The sequence below is a fragment of the Schistocerca cancellata genome, chromosome 2, assembly GCF_023864275.1.
Source record: "Schistocerca cancellata isolate TAMUIC-IGC-003103 chromosome 2, iqSchCanc2.1, whole genome shotgun sequence".
Lineage (NCBI taxonomy): Eukaryota > Metazoa > Arthropoda > Insecta > Orthoptera > Acrididae > Schistocerca > Schistocerca cancellata.
This window is the reverse complement of record NC_064627.1, coordinates 872,047,010-872,067,447: the sequence shown is the minus strand read 5'-3', so window position 1 is coordinate 872,067,447 and position 20,438 is coordinate 872,047,010. Positions and strand designations below refer to the sequence as shown.

Sequence of the window (20,438 nt, the reverse complement as noted above, 5' to 3'; positions counted from 1 at the left end):
TGGTTCTGGCTCTGAGGCGTGGGCAAATATATTACTGAAAGATGACATTGCCATTGGGGAAGACTTCAAACATGAGGGATGCAGGTGGTTTGCAGCTGACAGCATGTTTTCGATTACTACCACAGGTCCCATGCAAACACAGGAGAATATCTCCCGTTGCATAATACTGCTCCCACCGGCCTATGTCTGTGTCGCACTGCACTTTTTGGCCACCGTTCACCTCGATGATAGTGTTTTTGGAGATGACCAGCAATATATTCTAGCAAATCTGTGTTTCAGCTGAGAGCTGATATGTTTCCATTGATCAAAGATTGAATCCCGATCATCCTGTGCCCACTGCAGTCATAATTGATGATGTCGTTGTATCAGCATGTGAACACTTGGAGGGGGGGGGGGGGAGGGGCTGCTGCAGAGCTCCATGGTCAATAGTGTACTGTGAATGGTTTGCTCCGAAACACTTGTATGTGCACCAGCACTACGCCCTTTCAGCAGAGATGCCACAATCACCATCTATCCTAGTTTACAGAGCAGACAAGCCTCTGAACCCCATGTTCTGTGAAGAGTTGTGGGTGTCCAACCATTTACCACCTATTGGTAGCTCTACTGTTCTTCTACCTCTTTCCGTAAATGCTTATGACTGTAGTACGTGTAGATTTGACCAGCTTTACTGTTTTCAAGATAACCATTCACAGGTTCTGCCTAGTAACAATCTGCCCTTTCAGAGTCACCACACACACACACACACACACACACACACACACACACACACACACACAGAGAGAGAGAGAGAGAGAGAGAGAGAGAGAGAGAGAGAGAGACGGGGGGAGTTAATTTTATGTTCTAATGTGCAACTTAACACTCATACAATATATCATTAGCTTTAAATAACTACTTGGAAATTTTCATTGTGCATTTATTTTATGATAAATGTTTATACAGACTCCAATGAACAAAGTTGAGCTTCAATAAATATTCTCAGGGTTCATGCTCAATCAAGTGGTTACACATGCACAAGCTTCTGGCCAAATGTTCCTCAGCTGCTGTACTAGCTGTGGTGTTACTGGTGCTCAGTCCGTTGTCTTATAAGACAATGTTTTCGGCCTGCATCTGCTACACCCACTATAAACTAACAATGGCTGTGTCCCATATTGTATAGCTTCTTTTATTGCACTATCCCAGAAAAAGATTTCCCTGGACAGCGTAGTCACAGACACCTCTCATGCTCATCCTGGTATTTTTCTGTCATGAGTATGGTATGCCCGATTGTTTGCAGTTGAGTGGTATATTGTATGCCAGCAGGCCTGTGGCATACATTGTCTTTCACAGCCTTCACGATTTGGTGTATTTTAGTTAAAGGCCTGAAGACCGACTTGATTTTATGCCTTTCCAGGAGCTGAACCAAAGAAAGGCAAAAATACCAGTTTTTATTCCTCTACTTGATCATGGTCTGCTTGTGTATAATTTGTGGAATTGCTTGTAGTATTTATTTGTTGTTGTAGCTGTTCTCCTTTTTGTAAATGGTTCAGTTCTTATGAGAAGCTTTTGACACCAGAGATGGCTTTTGCTCAATCAACCAATGTTCTCAGAACAATGTGCTTCTGGACCAGGTAGTGATAGCTAAAACATGAAAATACCAGTCCGTATGAATGGATTTTTTGTTTAAGTCATAGCTGAGGCATCCATTGGGTTTTTGGCAGACAAGAATGTCACGGCTGGACAAGGAACAATCTTTTTCAACCTCCATCATATACCTGATGTGGTCATGGATGCTATTGATGTGTTCCAGAAACACTGCCAATTCTTCAAGCCCTCGGGGGGGGGGGGGGGGGGGGCAAACAATGTATGTGTTGTTGACATAGCAATGAAAACAATGCAGTTTGTGTCCAGGGCAATATCCTGAAAGTTCTCTATCAACAGGTTAGCTACAGTTGGAGGTAACAGGGTCTCCATTAGAACACTGCACATCTGATTGAAAGACTCGTACTTTCTGCCATGAAAATAAGACAATTTCAGGGTATGCTTGAACAGATCCACCATACCAGGTGTTTGATGGGAACACATCAGAGCTGATCACAGTATCAATTTCTAAGAGAGCAGATGCTTAATGTGGCTGATAAAATCACCCATATTCTTTATGTCATGTACAGTAGCCCACATTTTAAGTAAAGACACTAGCAAGATGTGGGGGAGAAAATTATTAATAACACACTCTTCCAGTGATTACCAGTTAGTAGCTCTAGTGTCTCTCACATTATCCTTGAGATTTGGTTATATGGCAATTTTTGATAGACGACCGTTTCCAGTACCAACTGAATCTTCAGATCATATTCAACTTTTTCCAAAATTATGCTCTTGTTAGCTGGCTGGATCACAATGGAGGATTATTGTAGAGTGTAGAGAAACTGTTGTTGCTCTCAGCCATTGTCAAGTTGAGAGCTGGTTGTATGTATTTTGAAAGGATCTGGCTCATTTTACAGCAAATTTCATTGACATCTTATCATCTTGTGAACTGCATGTTCCACACCATTCATTGTTTTGCATAAAGCTACTGTATGGAGCATTTTAATGAATTATATTGTGTGCCATGTTGTGGTTGCAAAGGTCAACTGAATTTTTTTTCTGTTGTGGATATCTTCCAAGAGACTTTTGAGGCTCTACTGTGGCCAGATGAGTTAAGTTCCAGTCTAAGGCTGAGGGTGAGTCCATCAGTTGCAGATGAGCAGCCAAGAGCTCATGGTCATTTGCATCCAGCTGATTTCTGTTATGTGTCCTTTCTCACAGCAAAGCAAGGTTGACAAATGCAAGATTCTTTTGGCCACAGTAGTGTTGATATAATGGCTCATGGTGGCATCATATTCTTGTTTAGCTTGCACCAATATGTTGTCTTTATGTGGAATATTGCTATCACAAAAAGTATTTTAGTGAGACCTACAGCCTTTGACTGCACTGTATGTTGCCATCATGTATTTGGATTTGTTGATACATGAAAAACAATTTCCCCATATTTTGTCAGGAGCATGTTCTCTATCACAAATGGTAGTCTCTTGGTTTCAGTGGAATGCACACTACAGGGTGTCTGGTTCGGAACTGTCCTTGAAGTAGTCGAATTGTAACAGTTCGTTGTGGCACTGTGTGGCAACTGCTGCTCAAATTGCTGGTGCAGATGGAGTATGATGTGCCAGAGCCCCACACCAAATGCAAATATTGTCCATATACCACTGCTGAACCTAGCATGTTCTATGGAGTGTCATCATATTGCCTTGTCCTGCTCGATCACCAAATCTGTCCGCAGTCGAGCATGTATGGGACATCATCAGACGACTACTCCAGCATCGTCCACAGACAGCATTAACAATGCCTGTATTAACTGACCAAGCGCAACAGATGTAGAACTCCATCCTACAAACTGATATCTGGCCACCCATACAACACAATGCATGTACATTTCCATGCTTGCTTTCAACATTTTAGCAGTTATACCAATTATTAATGTGCCAGCATGTCACATTTGCAGTGGCTTATCTCACACTTGCATTAATCTGTGATCTTGAAATGTCAATCATTTAAATATGTCACCTAGACAAATTTATTCCGGAAATTTTGTTATTCAACATTAATTATTTTTTGGTGTTGTGATTTTTTTTCCCATCAGTGTATGTAAACCACCAGCTAGGATGACTACAGGTGTTTGACCGATTGATTTCATGTCATCTATTTGGAGCCATATCAGGTGATCGATAATGTTGTGTTAATGAGATCACAGCCAGTTTGAATTGTGGCACCAGGAATCCATCTTTATCACAACAACATGGAGACAAATGCACTTCCTAGGCTTCAGCAAATGATGAGCATTTATAATATCCCTTGGCCTTCCCATAACTTATAACTACTCAGTGTATATTGAAGAGATTTTAATCCATTCACAAACCACCCTGAAGCTCTATTGACATCTACTTTACTTTGATTTGCTGCAAGATTTCCGTGCATCTGCTTTCATAAGAGATCATGTGAATAAATGTATGCAACTTGCAGCAGACACTGACAAACTAATTATTTCAATTTTTAATTGTATTAATTTTTCAAGAGTAGAATTCGTAGTAATTTTCTAAAGAAAATCATTTTTTTACTGCACCTAAAAAATTATAACTTGCATTTCTTTCTTAAGTTATTACTGAGACATTGTCAAAAACAGAAATTTACTGCTGTTGGATATTTCATCAGGCAGGAATTTGAACTTATCGGATTATTAAAGGTAGTAAAATTAGAGCCATGGCAATAAAAATTAAAAGAAAGGAACAATAATTAAGAGTTAACATCTGAAATAAAAATTAAGTTGGAACTGTGGCAGTACAAGTTAAATGCTATATTTTCCAGTTTAAATGGGACTGGCAGACTTGCTGTACTTTGACATCAGTGCACATTTCTAACCATCTCTGCTCCATCACCACATTCATGTAAACTTCTGATATATAATTTCTTTGCTCATAGTATATGGATTAATTTGGCATTGCACTAAAATAAAAGAACAGCTACAAAAATGGTAATTATATAAATAGAAGAATTATTTTGGATTTACCTGTGTGGCACACCAAAAATAAATAAATTAATTAATAAATACTCACAGGGACAAAGAGAGAGTTTTATAGGTGACATTGTAAAGAAGACCCTTCATGGTTGTTGGCCACTTGTTGTTTCACATTATCAAATGAAACTGCTGTAGTAAACAAATTTTAAGTTATCCAATAACTATAAGATATTGTGAAAATGTCACACACAATCCGTAAGAGGCTACTTGGTCAGCTAAATGCCAGAAGCATCCACTCTGACCAAAGCAATATCCATCCTATTTTAAGGATTTCCAGTGTGTTTCCTAGCGATTTACGGGGAAATTCATCTGAAAGGAGGAGCTTTTCATCCTTCCCCTTAAATGCAGGCCCATTATATTTGACCACTGTATCACCTTGACCTTGCTCTTTTTTCCCTACTGTGAGCTTGCTAAAGTTAGTTGAACACATTGTGAATCTCCACTACACACTTCAAGTAGGGGTGTGATTCCACAAGAAAAACTATATTAAATTAGTGGTTTTGCTAACACTGTTCCCTTGAGACTTCCATAACTGAGCAGTGTGTGTACTGATGCTCATGTACCAGACACCTGCATTGTATTTTATATCCTCATAAACCAGACTGACTCTTCCTCTCCTTAGTACCTGTCTCCATTTTATTTCTGTTGTTGCATCTCATGTTCCAGTCTTCACCTTGCTCTAATGTGTTTAAAGTGTCTCTATGAAGTTTTCATTACTAATCACTAACAATATTTGTCAGGTGCATGGCAATTGAGTATTGTTCATCATAACTCTACATGATGCTTAGCAAGATTAGCACTGTCATTCTGAGCACAGATGGGCCTATCAGAACCTACTGACTACCATACCGTCATCTACCCCATGGCATGAAGTGGATGTTGTATAGCGGGGCATGAGAGTCAGCACACTGCTCTCTTGCCTGTCGTCAGTTCAGCAGAGCTTGGTGCCACTACTTCTCATTCATGTAGCTTCGCAGTTGGCATCATGTGATGTTGGGTCCTCATTACAATCCTCCCACCAAGGAAAGATTCCTGATAGTACAGGAGGATGAAACTCGGGGCACCTGCATTTCATTCCACTGGCCACTCAGCTACAGAAGTGGACACACTACGTGATCATACACTCTATTTCATATTCTATGACTGTCGTAATGTTCTTGTGTCTTTGTGTTTCCTCCCTATTTGGTGTCTGTCTGTAAAAATATTAGTCACCTGAAGCCTGTACTTTGAACTATGGTTCTCAGTATGTGGTGTCATTGGAAAAAAGAAAGGTTTTCTTTCTTTACTGGATTTCTCTTTAATCTTCTATGGTTTTTTTTTTTTCCTTAAAAATTCAGAAATGCTGACTTGTATATTATTGGCTGTTGTTTTTACATCTCTCACAAATGTGGCTGTACATGTCTGTTATGACAACAAAACATTTCAACAGAGGTTCATAATTTTTATCTTATCTGAGACAGAAAGCAGTGTGTATCAGTGCCATGTCAACCACATAATAGGCTTTCAGAGTTGTCAGACATGAAGTACCACAGGTTTCTATTTGAGGTTCTCTCTTGTTTCTGATATTTATAACTGATCTTCCATTCATAGTTTCAGAGCACACAAATTTTCTACTTTTGCAGATGGTAGAAGTATGGGAATAAAAAGTAGTATCAGTCCTCTTACTGAAAAGGCAGCTAACAAAATATTCGAAATCATTAAAGGTACTTCAGAGCAAATAAACTGTCACTGAATTTTGATGAAACTCAGTACATGCAGTTCCGTATTTGCCACAGACATGTCGAGCTATAAAAACAGCCTTCTGAAACAATGAAATACAAGAAGTAGAAGGTGTTGGTTTTTGGGACTGGAGATAGATCACAATATTAATTGGAAAACTCACTGACAAGAATTAATGAGGGGCCTTAGTTAAGCGAACTTTGCAATATGCATGATCACTAGTATTGGTGATTTAATAAACATAGAAACTATTTTATTTTGCCTGCTTCTGTTCCTGATTAGTAATGGAATAATTTTGTCTAGAAACTCAACTTTTAGGAACAGTACTTCAGAATGCAGAAGCATGTTATAAAACTGTATACAGAGATCATTCTAGAATATCTTGCAGAAATTGCTTAAAAGAACTTGGTATTTTAACAGTTCCTTTTATATATATATATATATATATATATATATATATTAATATAATAGAGGGAAACATTCCATGTGGGAAAAATATATTTAAAAAGAAAGATGATGAGACTTACCAAACAAAAGCGCTGGCAGGTCGATAGACACACAAACGAACACTAACATACACACAAAATCCAAGCTTTCGCAACAAACTGTTGCCTCATCAGGAAAGAGGGAAGGAGAGAGAAAGACTCCTTACCCTCTCCTTTAAAACCCACATCCTTTCGTCTTTTTCTCTCTCCTTCCCTCTTTCCTGATGAGGCAACAGTTTGTTGCGAAAGCTTGGATTTTGTGTGTATGTTAGTGTTCGTTTGTGTGTCTATCGACCTGCCAGCGCTTTTGTTTGGTAAGTCTCATCATCTTTCTTTTTAAATATATATATATATATATATATATATATATATATATATATATAAAATATGAAAAGTGTGAATATAACACGAGGACAAAACCCAGCCTCTACAAAGGTTTCAAAGAGTTAACATTAGTACACAAAGGAGTCAGATACATGAGCAAACATGTAATCAACTGCCTATTAGAGCACATCAAATGACATGTAAGTATCACATAATATGGTGAAGTTTAAGACTCAATTAAGGAACTTCTTATTGGACAACTCACTCTGCACCACTGACAAGTGTCTTCACAGAAATTCTCAAATGTGATGTTTTGAGTTATTTTAAATTGATATTAGCACATTAATGTAGTAGTCTTTTGTAATATTGAGTCATTTCACTGTATTGTACTTCTGCACTATTTCACTGCATTGCACTTACACACTTAAATTAAATGTATGTCTTTTCCTTCTTTCCACATCTCAGAGAACCCTGTCGACAAGATTCATGGAATACAGTCTCAGAGAACCCTGTCGACAAGATTCATGGAATACAGCTATTGTAATGTACTTCGTAATTGTGTTCAGGTATTTCCTGGAGGCTAAACTTTGCTGCTAATATGTATCTGCCAATCTCTCTTATTGTGTCAGTTGAGTGTTCCAGTGCTTGGGATGGAAGATGCAATGGTTGTAATGTAGAGTGGAATATTGTAGTGTAGTGGTTTCTGTCCACCACCTCATTATCACCTGTCTGCTTGTTACCACCACCAAGCCCACATCTTCTCTTTGGGATCTGTTATAATCTTGTATGCTTTACTTACTTGGAAATAAGACATAATATACCGCTTATAATTAAGTAAACTGTTTAGATCTACAAAAATCAAGCACATCAACAGAGCACGAGTGGTTGGCATTGTCAAAGCTTCACCCTCCATTGCCGGTGGTTAACTGGAGCCGAGCTCTCGGCTGCAGACTATAAGTACCTGGCGCGCCAACGTCCGAGGGCTTCTCTGCGGTCATTTCAGGTGCGGTTCTCCTCTTGCTACCTGCGACAGTCGTTTGCTGCAGTACGGGAAGCCAGGATCCGTTTACCTTAATGCTTTCCTCTTTTCCCACGGAAGTTCCGGCTGTAGAGAAGCATTATCACACGCACTTGTTCAGAGAAGCTGTAGAAATACAAAAACACGTGAACAGTTTCAACAAGAAAGAGGAAAGCCTTAAGGTAAGCAGATCCTGGCTTCCCGTACTGCAGCGAACAACCGTCGCAGGTAGCAATAGGAGAACCGCACCGGAAATCACTGCAGAGAAGCCCTCGGACGTTGGCGCGCCAGGTACATATAGTCTGCAGCTGCGAGCTCAGCTCCAGTTCACCACCGGCAATGGAGAGTGAAGCTTTGACAATGCCAGCCACTCGTGCTGGCGAAACGTCAGAAAAATCATTAGATGAACGTCAGCTGAAGAACCCAAGACAGAAGCCAATAGGCAGTTTGTCAACAAATGGCCACAAAAGCCTTAACAATTTTGTGTAACAGAGATACAGTTAAGTAGAATGTCTAATGTAGCTTTAAAAGTACATTAGAAGCATTTTGGAAGTAATAATAAAAAAAATAAAAAATAAAAAAAAATGGGACGCATATGTGACCATTAGGAGAAAGTAGGTATACTTACACGATACGGCAGCTCCAGTTTGATCATACACAGGTGAAATTGAGGTCTATTAAAATGCCAATAATATGAGACAAATCTAACCACTAACCAAAAATATATTCACTGTTTAAAGATTATAGAATAATTTTTCCTCATTCTAGAATTATTAATATTTTTATAAAAATACTTTTTAAAGAAGTGATATTTTGTATTAGTTATTTGAAACTTTGGCTGTAAACAGTTTGCATGAGGGGAAACTGTTTACAGCTGAAGGGAAGTTTATTGCAGAGAACTGATGCCTGAACTCAGTATGTGTAATCTATGCATTGCAGGTCTTTTGGCAACAGTTCCTACAATCCGATCACCTTCAGTTAAGGGCGGTCAATACGACGGCAAAGAGGACAAAACTACACCAGAAAACAGGATAGTGAGTGCAAACAATGATTGCAGTATGTATGTTGAAACTCAACAGCAGATGACACCGCAAGAAACTAAATGTGACTGGGAGTTTTGCAGGAGAAACATGTGATTCTTTACATTGGCAGTAACCAGTGAAATCCCATAAAACTAATGTGTTATGAAACAGAAGTCTTTCATTAGTATGCCTTACAGGAAGTGTTGGGTGCACATTTTAAGAAGTTAAATTATAGTCTGTGATAATGTACTAAATGTGAGGACATATGTGGGAAATAATCTGTATAAAATGAGACATTTCACTGAATTCCAGTCATTGTATATAGAGTGTAAATATATCACAAATTTTTCATTTTTTAACTAAAACTATTTTTAAAATGTTTCCAGTGATGCGAGATTTTTCTGTCTTGATTTGTTACTCATGTTCATTTCTCACAATGTTAATTGTAGCAATTTTGCTTTTATAAAGCAACATTATGATTTACCTTTTATTGTATGTGTTTTCTACCAGTAGTCATAGCATTTACTGTGACTGTCTTTCCAATATACTATGAAATTATTTTCTACATATTTTCTTATTTGAATCATATTATGCACAGGGAAATCATCTCATATTTTAAAATATGCAAAGAAAGTAACATTTAGTCATTAAATTGTCATAATCATAATGGAAAATTCCTCATACAGTACAATGTAATGTGCCTAGAAAAGAATTCATTGTATACAGGAACTGTTGAGCAGTAGCTTATTTATTTATTGTATTTTTTGCATGGAGCCACCAACTGATGGCTTTTGCAAACTCCATTGCAATTTTTTACATGTTTTGTACAAACAGAGAATACACACATTTTATATATGCATAATACAGATGTCAGTGTACTTAATAAGACCACAAAATTGTGTGATACACCATAATTATTATATATATTCAGATTTTACAGAACAGAATATAAAAAGATTTCAATTTAGTTTAATATTAATATTCATTCAGGGAGTATATGCACTTATCTATCAGGAATGATTTCAGTTCCCTTTGTGACAAAGAACTAGGCAGTTTGTAATAACATATCTGGACATTAATGCATGGACCATCACTTATTGTTTTTAGTTTAGTTGTTTGTCTGTAAAAGCAGTCTTTCCTTTTTTATATTGTAGACATGCATATCAGAGCACTTGGTTGCAGTGTTTTGATGTGTCACAAAAAATGTAATTAATTTGTAAAGATACAACAAGTAAACTGTGGTCATGCGTTATGTACGGAAATTTCCCTGCAGGGGTCTCTGTACCCTAGTCCATGGATACTCCTGACCCCTCTTTCCTGTGGGGTTAGTATTCTTCTCTTATGTATGTCAGCAGCACAGTCCCATGTCTCTATTCCAGAATTAATCAGTGCAAAAATTGTCCCATAATAAATTGCTTATAATGTCTTATTAGAGACTACTTTTGATGATTGGCTAATTAGGTTAGTGAACTACTGATTCTATTACATATAAAACTGATATTGTTTATCTATTGTAGATTTCCATCTAGTTATATATCTAGAAATCGATGTTTATCTGTTTCTATTGCTTCAATTTTGCCTATGTTAGTGACAGAAGTTTAGTGTGAATTTGCGAGTTTAAAAGTCAATTAATTGAAATTTACCGACATTAATCTTCAAACCCTGATAATGGAAATAAGTAGTTATTTGACCTAGTCCCTCAAATTAGCTGCCAATGTTAGCTCATCATTTTGTTTGCCAACAAATAGTTGTGAGGCATCGTCTAAGTAGCTTAGCAATTGGGAGTTGAGAGGTAGCTCTATATAAATTATTTACACTAGGAAGGGGGAAATGCCCAGAAGTGAGCCCTGGATACAGCTTGTGTGACTGTTTCTCATCTGGACTGCAAGTTTATGACCTCATTTACTTTGTAACACAGCTTTGTACGCTGCTTACGATTAGCTAGGTATGTAGTCAGCAGTTACGTGGGTATGGCATGTACATTGTGTGCCTCAAGTTTACTTAAGAGTAAATCATGGTTTACCAAATTGTAGGCTTTAACAGGGTCTAGAAATATGCCATGTGTTTACATTCATTGATGAAAGCCACCACCATACTCTTTATGAAGAAACTCCTCTTGATCAAAGATACCACCACACACTTTATGAAGGAACTCCATAATTGCTGTGATAGTGTTGTGATCCTTTAGGAAGCCATGTTGTGTTTCTGTTTGTAACTTAGTTTTTGAGAAATACAAGTAGTCAATAAGTTGTGTCAGCAGTACAACCTCAAATACTGTACTGCAGATGCGTATTAAAACTTATGGGCCTAAAGTTTGAAACCTCTTCCTTGGATCCTTTGTTTTGCACTGGTTTAACTGTGCTACACTTCACTGTATTTTATAAAAGTGTGTTCTCTGATACTATAGTTAATCAGATGAGTAATTATTTTAACTACATCTTTAATCACAACACTACACCACCTGATGGGTACTTACTCTTTAAGTAATTTATTATCATGCCTATTTTCTCTTTACTCATTTCTTGGAATTCACAGGATGACTCTTGCATGGGGCAGAGCTTTGCTTTAACACTCACATTTGTGGTATTAACTGGATTGACAGCTGCAAATATAAAATATTTACTAAAACACTGCATACTTTATTAGATCTTAAACTGTTTTTCCTTCACATCTAGTGTTTACAGTTTCAGTTCCTGGTTTTGGAGTGACTTTGCAAAATTTATTTATTACATTCCAAGAAGTCTTGGCTATGTTGGCTGATACAGCTATTTCATTCCTGTACATCTGTTTTCTTAGATTTGTAAGCTCTTTCTGAAAGATTTTTTTTTTTCTGGATTCATTACACTTATCCCTGAAATTCTGCAGCTTTGTTGACTCTTGTAGCACACCCAGGTCCTCAATATTTTACCTGAGTTTAATCTTATTTGCTGGAAGTGGCAACCTGGTATTTTTTACATCTTGGTTATGGGTTAGCACTCTCTGTATTTCCTTAACTGGGCAGCAAAAGTCAAAATATCCTAGTGTAATATGATAGAAATTTGTTTTCTGACCCTTTAGCCTGACAAATCAGATCCTAATCCTCAGTCACTATTTTTACTGCACTGATGTTATGATCCTTTAGAAATAATTTATTTTCCACAACTTTTGTCATATTTGAGATACTTGTGCACTGGTATTTGTGGCCAAAGTGTTGAAAAGCAACATTTCTGCACATGGCACTGTCTTTAACTTAATATGTGTACTAAGTATAATGTAATTTATTCTGCTAGAAGTGGACTTTGTTACTCAGGTATCAGTATTTGTTTGCTTTAGAGGTTTTTTAGGGAAGTTTTAAACTTAGATATCAAGCACAAAAATCCAAAAGACTCAAAACAGACAAGTTTGCTTTTTTAAGGAGTAAATTGACCAGAGAATCCAACCATTTTCAAATGTATTGTCACGTAGCACATGGCACCATTCCTTGGAAGCTGAAGGAATGTGTGACAGCAGATAATTTTTTCACATCTTTGCATATGGTTAAAATATTGGAAGGTAAGAGTATAAGCTTAGAGTGAGTACAGTGAACTGATCAAGAAGAGCAATACCAAAAACAGTAATAATGTCAAAAGCACCACTGTAAGAAATTTCTGTGATGAAGTGCAGTCCAGAGTGTTAAAATGCAAGAATAAGACAACTGACATATAACACTTCTAATAAACCTGTGTGTGGAAAATGTATGGAAGCAATTTTAAGGTAATGCATCTTTTGCTTTCAGGACCACTAAGAAAACCCAGTCTTAGTTTCTATGATGTCATTACTCCGAAATGAAATTATTCGCAAATAAAAATGATAACTATATATGGAATTAATGTGAGACTTCACTTTGAATGTTCTTTTCATGAACAAAACTTTTTCCATCCAATTAACATTGCATAAAAATAGAAAAAGGATAGCTTTACATTGCAGTCAATTTCATCACTGCTGTGGTTTCAGGTATATAAAAAGTTCCATAGTTCTTGTGTTAAGGGATAGAGGCTGTTTTTCCATCATAGTGTCCTTATAGAATATATTTAGTTTTATGGTTTTCTAACTTCTTAATTAAAATATTATTTAATCCTCTAGTGCAAAATAAGCTTAAGCAACAACATCTAATGGGGAGGACTTCATCCAAAAAACATTTTTAACGTTTTGGAACAAAAAGTAACTACAGAAAGTGAAACCCATAGAATGTAACAACAGTCTAAGACATGTGAGATAGCACATTATCATGACAAAAGAGAACTTTCTCCTTCACAAAATGTGAAAGATAAGCCTCAATAAATTACTCGGTTCTCTCAGCAGTGAACTCTTATATTTGAGGATGATGGTTCTGCATGCACTTAAGGGAGTTATCAGAAAGCTCTGAAGCTCAAGAATCACAGAAATTAGGGCCATTACTTTGTCTCCCAGTGGATACATTTTTGCTTTCTTTGATGCACTTTCTCCTTTCATCATCCTTTGTTTCAAATGATCCTTTGCATGTAATGAGAGCTGTATATTTCTTCTGCTGTTGTGAAATACTGGAGAATTCAGTGGATTATATTAAACAAGTCTAAATACTTTAAAGTGGTGTCCTTTCTAACTGTAGCGGGAAAGTGGTCAGTGAAGATCTTTGTAATGTTAGTGATCTCTGTAACTTTCATCAGCAGTAACTGAGTACAGTATAGTGAACTTTTGCTCCATTCTCATTGGTTTGGACATCTTGAGTGCTCATAATCCTCAGTTGCTGCATGGTCATGCTTAGCCCACTGTCTGATCCTTAACCATCAAAAACAATGATGGAGAAACTTTGTTTAATCTAACCCTTCTTTCAAATCCATTCTTGAAAGATCTATTACAATTAAATACATTGTACAATTCATAAGTCAATTATATCTTTTTTCTCTTAATTGTTTATGTAATAGTCACAAACAAGCAATGAAATGCTCACCTCCAATCAAAGTATTTTTATTCATATTTGTGTCATTACAGTAATAAGCTGTGAATTTTCAGAATGTTCCTGAGTATTGTCTTAGTATGCTTTTCACTGCTCTATGCTCAAGACTCCTATGGTAATATTTTTGAAAACATTCTTGCCAAATGAAGATTCAGTCATTTTACCATAAAACTCTTAGATATTCTGAGAATTCCAAGTTCTGAGAGGATGGATTTTTGCTGTAATGAGTTCAAGTGTTGCTTCACATAGTCATTATCTACACAGATTGTCACCATCAAACACATTTTAGTTTTGAAACTTCCCAACAGAATAAACCAGTGTGCTGGAGTGGGAATCGAAACCTAATCCCTGGGCTTTTGTGGTAAGTGCTCTTACCAACTGAGCTAACCGCACTTAAAGAACTATCCTACCCAGCATTAACTTTTTATCCAGAATTCACTTTAAATGAGTTGAGGAAATCACAAAAAGCCTAGAAATGGACTTTCAAATGGATATTTGTAAACCATATCTTCTGAATATATGTCATGGATGTTAACTGCTATATCACACTACTTAGTAAATGACTGCAATGATAATTACACTTCCAATGTTACTAAAATAACCTTAATGTTGAATGATTTTGTCTGCATTCTCTGCTAGTCAAAAGCCAGATCACATAAAATAAATTGTTAGAAAGTAGGTATATCCGTATCAGCTTTGAACACATCAACAACAATACTTTATACCAAAGAGGTGCCTCTGTTGACCAAGCACTGACATGGGAGCAACAGAAGTAACACTGACAGGCACACAAATCTAAAACACACAGTTGAATCTAAGGCATTTGAAATTTTTAAAATTCGAGATAGATGGCATGAGGCAATACATATGCTGGCACAACTGGTATTGTGTCAAACTGTAAATGATTATTCACCAAATGTTGCTATACAGTTGATTTGGCTTTTGCAGTGTCAATGGAGAACATCCAATATTGGAGTAGTTTTATTGATCCTGCAAGCTCTCTTGGCTGTTTACTGTTAGGTGTAACTGGTGGCCCAAGCAATCCACTGGAGGACGTTTGATTAAGAGAGGTACGGGCAATATTAATTTCACAACAAAGTGTGTGAAAGACAGTCAACCCAAGTGTAGCACCCTATGACAGAGCAAGCCTAACTCCACTACATTACAGTGGAAACTCAGTGGTTGCTTCTAGAATTACCATTTGACTTCAACAGTCATTCAGTTCTTTGGAGCATAGTTCATCTTGAGGTTGGAGTTTAGCTACTATAGGTTTATATCCTTTATGTGATCCAGGTGATAATACCAAAATTCTCACTCTTACAAAGGCTGTAAACCATTGATCTTCACCAAAGCATGTCTTAAAATACCACAGTATACCAACAGCAAGAAATACTTAAGATTATTCAGTACTCAAAATGTAACTCCACCTGTATGGTTATTTAGACCAAAAAGGTATAACAAGTTATTATAGAAGGTTACTGTAAGCAGAATTCATTATGTTATCCAAGAACATGCATGTTTTAAGAATTATAATCTTATCCGTAGCTAATAAGAGAGCATTAGGTAAACTATGCTGCAATTGCTTGGAGAAGAAAAAGTTATGGTAATTGATGACCTTAAAATATAAATCAAATAAAAGAAGGGATACACACTGAGTTCAGATGTAACTTACGTTAGAAAAACATTGGGTGGATATATAGAATCCCTATAAATGATTGATTTATTTGGAATTAAGAGAAATGCTGTATCTAGATAGCTGATAAAACAAACCAATAATCAAGACTATTGATTATGGAAACAGTTAGCCTATGAACTTGTTGTGAGATCATTCATCCGAGGAGGGAAAATGTGGTGTTACATATCATCTCAAAAGTAATTTAACTGGATGCATAAAAAAAATCTACTCACCAAGCGATGGAAGAACACACACATAAAAAAGGATGTTGTGATTGGCAAGCTTTTGGAGCCACTGGTTCCTTCTTCAGGCAGAAGGGTAGAAGGGAAAAGAAGAAGGGTGAAGGAGAAGGACTGGAGAGGTCTGGAAAAAGGGGTAGATTTTGGGGAAGTCACCCAGAACTATGGGTCAGGGGAGACTTACCACACAGGATGAGAAGGAATATCATCCCAGAAGAGTGACGTTTAACCCTACATCTATATTGATGATGTATGACATCTGTGAACTATAAAACAACATGATGATTTAATATCGAGGAAAGTGCAACTGTTATGCATGGTTTTGCTGTCATCTTGAGGGGTGATGTGTCTTAGAGGTGAGATGAAGATCACATTAACTTAATGAAAGTAGCTGTGGGGTATTTGTGCACTCGCTTTAAATCATTGCCCCAGGTAGGAAAAATGCATTGGCCCTGGAACAAGAGCCACAGATAACAATGTGGAAGGCAACTGAAGCATTCAGAACATTCATTGACTGATGTAACTAAATGCCCCATATACAGTCTTGTGATGTTCCCCACGTTGTAAGGGTTTGAACAGAAGAAGTGGTTATATCTTATAGAATAATATACAGAGATTTTTACAGAAGGAACCTTTCATATTTATTTGAGAACATTATGCATATGTTGAAGTATTTCGATTCCAGTGTACTCAAGACTGCAAAGGCAATGAAGTCTGATCAACCTGCACCAATGCGGTCATAACACAAGAAGGGTTCCAAGTCTAGAAATTGATAATTACAAGGCAACAGAATCACATCTGAACTCACACTTACAGGGAACATTGCACCACTGACAATAGTGGTAAAGGATATTATTCAGTGTAGAACACTAATATCTACACAGAGAACCAAAAAAGATTGTGGGAGTAGACGTGCTTTGAGTTTTATGTATAGTCTTTGAAGGACACATTGTGTCTCTGTGACTTGTGAAGCAAGCTTTCAGTTTTTTTTTTGGTACAGGTATGCAAGCAGTCTCTCCTTTGGCACAAGTTATCAAGTATATATGCAGGTTGTGAATAAATTTTGATTATCATTTAGCACTCTTATATGTGTGTTGCATTACGGTTAAAGTACCCAAAAATGGGTGACCCCTAGAAGAAAATTGTCTCCAACCAGGAGGTTACATGCAAGTCAGAATGCATACAGCAACCAACATGTTTTCCTGGAACAGAAGTATGGAGACACTTTCAGTCCAAGTACTGACTTTTGTATTCAGGCTGCTCCAAACACTTGGGAACAGATATTACCACCGAGTTTGTGACCTTTTATACTGGTGGCATAAAGTTTGGCTGATGTTAAATGTGTGTCAACTACACTGTGAAGCAGGGGGAAATAACGCCATATTTATTGCAGCATCCAGAATTATTGTTCTGCACTTATGTAGTAGAACTTTATTTCACTGAATATGGTGTTTTAAGTGATGAGATGCAGTTCATACTCATAATTGAGGCACGGACTCTTATACATTGATTTTGATGCCAAACAATATTCAGAACATGATTCTGCAGAGTAAGTACCAACTTGTAAAAAGACACTTTATTAAAAATGGTTTGCAAATCACAGGATCAGCACAACCAACAATTGCTGAACAGTGAACAAATTGGTGATAAAGCAACATCTGACTTTTGAGCTGTTTATATGCTATTGTTAACAAGTCCGAAGTAGTGTCAGTCAACTGCCACTTCCAGTTAAAACAACGGTTGTGACATAGCCCAATAGAAATCTTACGCAAGCAAGCAGCATCACACAGGCAATGAGTCATGACTTTACTGTAACAGAATATCTGGCATATGCCAGCCTACAGCTTCTTTCAAGAAGTGTCACTACCTTACAGGCAATGAAATATCAAGTTCATTATTATAAATTAAGTGTACAGCAGTTTATCCTGTTAACAGTAGTAACTGTGTTAATTTCATCCTCATATCTGCAGTACTTTTAAATATGTACAAAATTACTTAAAACACCAAATTTAGAACTTCCATAAATCAGTAACAAAAAAGTTTAAGGACATGGGGTACTTTCAGTAGCAAGAAAAAACCGTTTTCTGTGAAATAAAAAATTTTTATGTAATGATTTTCATTGTTGCTGATGTTGTGTGTTATGGTAAATAAAGCCAAATGTACCTGTTTTCTTATTTGAGCGAATGAAAGAATAAATATGGTATGTATGTATGTATGTGACTTGTGAATATTTGCAATTGTAAGAAGTACCTATGTTGTAGTGTGGGAACATGGATCTGTACCATGTGGATGAGTCACATACAATGGCGCAATTTGTGTACTGTAAGAAGTCAGTTCAAGGCACTGACAAAGCAAGAAACAAAGTTCAGTAATTTAAACTTGTAAAGAGGGGACTAATTTGAGTTCATTAGTTTACTTGAATCATATTACTAAATTGAACTGATATAAAGTGCTTTGATAATGTGATTGGATCAGAACAGAAAATATGGGATGGTACAGATTACAATTGAAGTCCGAGTTGTTACATTTGGATGTGCCCAGTCAGAAAACAGCAATTTCGTGTGCTTTACTATGTCTAGCACTAGTGCAATCTGTGGTCTGCAAGAACTCTTGATTCTTGGCTTCTGCGACAGTAAGTCATGTTTGTAATTTCTGTACAAAAATGTTTTAGTACTGAGTAATCATGAGATTTAGAAGACTGTGGAGTGTTGGAAAGTATTACATGACAAACACAACTGACGATTGTGCAAATTGCGTAGTTTCTCTATGAACTGTGAATAACAAATCCTGTGTGGCTTACTGGCCAAATCATAACATCCACAGATAACTCATGTGTGCTTTCAGTAAAAGGTCAGGGTGGAAGCCTTAAATTGACTCCCATGAGTGATAGTGTTTTATGTGTGAATGTCTTACTTCAAGCAGTACCTAGTATGGACCTGGTAGTTAAAATGTGTGTTAAAGGAATGACAATACAGCAGATTTTTCAATTAACAACTTTCTCTCATTCGGTTGTTAGACAGACCTGTAATTTGAACACATGTAGTGCATCTGGTTTCTATAACAGTTTTTCCAGTTTACAAACATTATTTGTAGCTTCAGGAAAGGAGTTTCTGCATGCAGGAGAAGTCACTTTAAGGTGAGTGGACTTTTCTGTAGACTACAGACAATACAGCCACACAGTGATTAAAAGTGGCAGATGTGCTATTTAACAATATTACGGAAAGACTAGATTCCTACTCACCACATAGAGGAGCCACTGACCTGCAGACAGGCACAATGAAAAGACTGCTAAACATTCATACAAAAAGCCCTCCTCCAGAAGTAAAATGCGTGCGAGTGCACACACACACACACACACACACACACACACACACACACACAGATGGCTACTACCTCCAGCCTCTGGGGCCCCCACTGTGGACTGTGCCTGCGTCAGATGTGCAGCAATTTTAGGTGCATGGTGGGGGTATGGAAGAGGCATAGAGTGGGTGGTGGGGAAGGAAACAGGGCAAGGCTGCTTATAGGAGCATGCAGGGACATGATAGGCTGCTAGCTGCAGAGTCAAGTGGCTGTGCTAGGGAGGGGGGGGGGGGGGGGGGGAGAAAGAAAGAGAAAGAGAGACTAAGTGTGTTCGTGGAATTTGTAGTGCTGGAGTGGGTGCAGGGGAAGGGTGTAGAGAGAGGGAAGACAGCAACTAACGAAGATGGAAGACCGAGACGGCGGTTACAGGAATGAAGGGAGAGTTTCCACCTGCATAATTCAGAAAACCTAGTGTTGGTAGGAAGGATCCAGATTGTACAGGGTGTGAAGCAGTCTTTGAAGTGAAGCGTATCATGTTAGCAGCATGTTCAGTAACTGGGGGATCCTACTGTCTCTTGGCCACAGTTACGTGATGGCCATTCATGCAGATAGATAGCTTGCTAGTTGTCATGCCAATACAAAGCAGCACAGTGGTTGCAGTTTAATTCGTATACCTCATGACTGCTTTCATACTTTGATGAAATAAGAGATGCCTGTGACAGGTCTGCAATAGGTGATAATGGCAGATGTATGGAACAGGTCCCCCCTATGAACCATGGACTTGCTGTTGGTGGGGAGGCTTGCGTGCCTCAGGAATACAGATAGCTGTACCAAAGGTGCAACCACAACAGATGGGTATCTGTTGAAAGGCCATACACACGTATGGTTCCTGAAGAGGGGCAGCAGCCTTTGCAGTAGCAGCAGGGGAAACAGTCTGGATGACTGACTGATATGGCCTTGTAACATCAACCAAAACGGCCTTGTTGTTGTGGTACTGCCAATGGCTGAAAGCAAGGGGAAACAACAACCATAATTTTTCCCAAGGGCATGCAGTTTTACTGTATGGTTAAATGATGATGGTGTCCTCTTGGGTAAAATAGTACCCCATTTGGATCTC

General features: G+C 37.6%; 1 protein-coding gene across 4 annotated transcripts in view; it reads left to right on the top strand.

Annotated features, from left to right (window-relative positions):
* Positions 1–10,615, top strand: part of LOC126162830 (cryptochrome-1-like) — a 183,799-nt gene extending 173,184 nt beyond the window's left edge. Inside the window, exon 11 of one of the 4 annotated variants that reach the window (XR_007535120.1) lies at positions 9,071–9,180. Coding sequence is in view for 3 of the 4 variants with exons in the window: in XM_049919591.1 (XP_049775548.1) it covers positions 9,071–9,267 (197 nt within the window). In the remaining variant the exon portion in view is untranslated. Of the gene's footprint in view, positions 1–9,070 lie in introns of all 4 variants that reach the window. The other 3 variants (XM_049919591.1, XM_049919592.1, XM_049919593.1) reach the window with 3 other exon arrangements.
* The last annotated feature ends 9,823 nt before the right edge of the window (positions 10,616–20,438 follow it).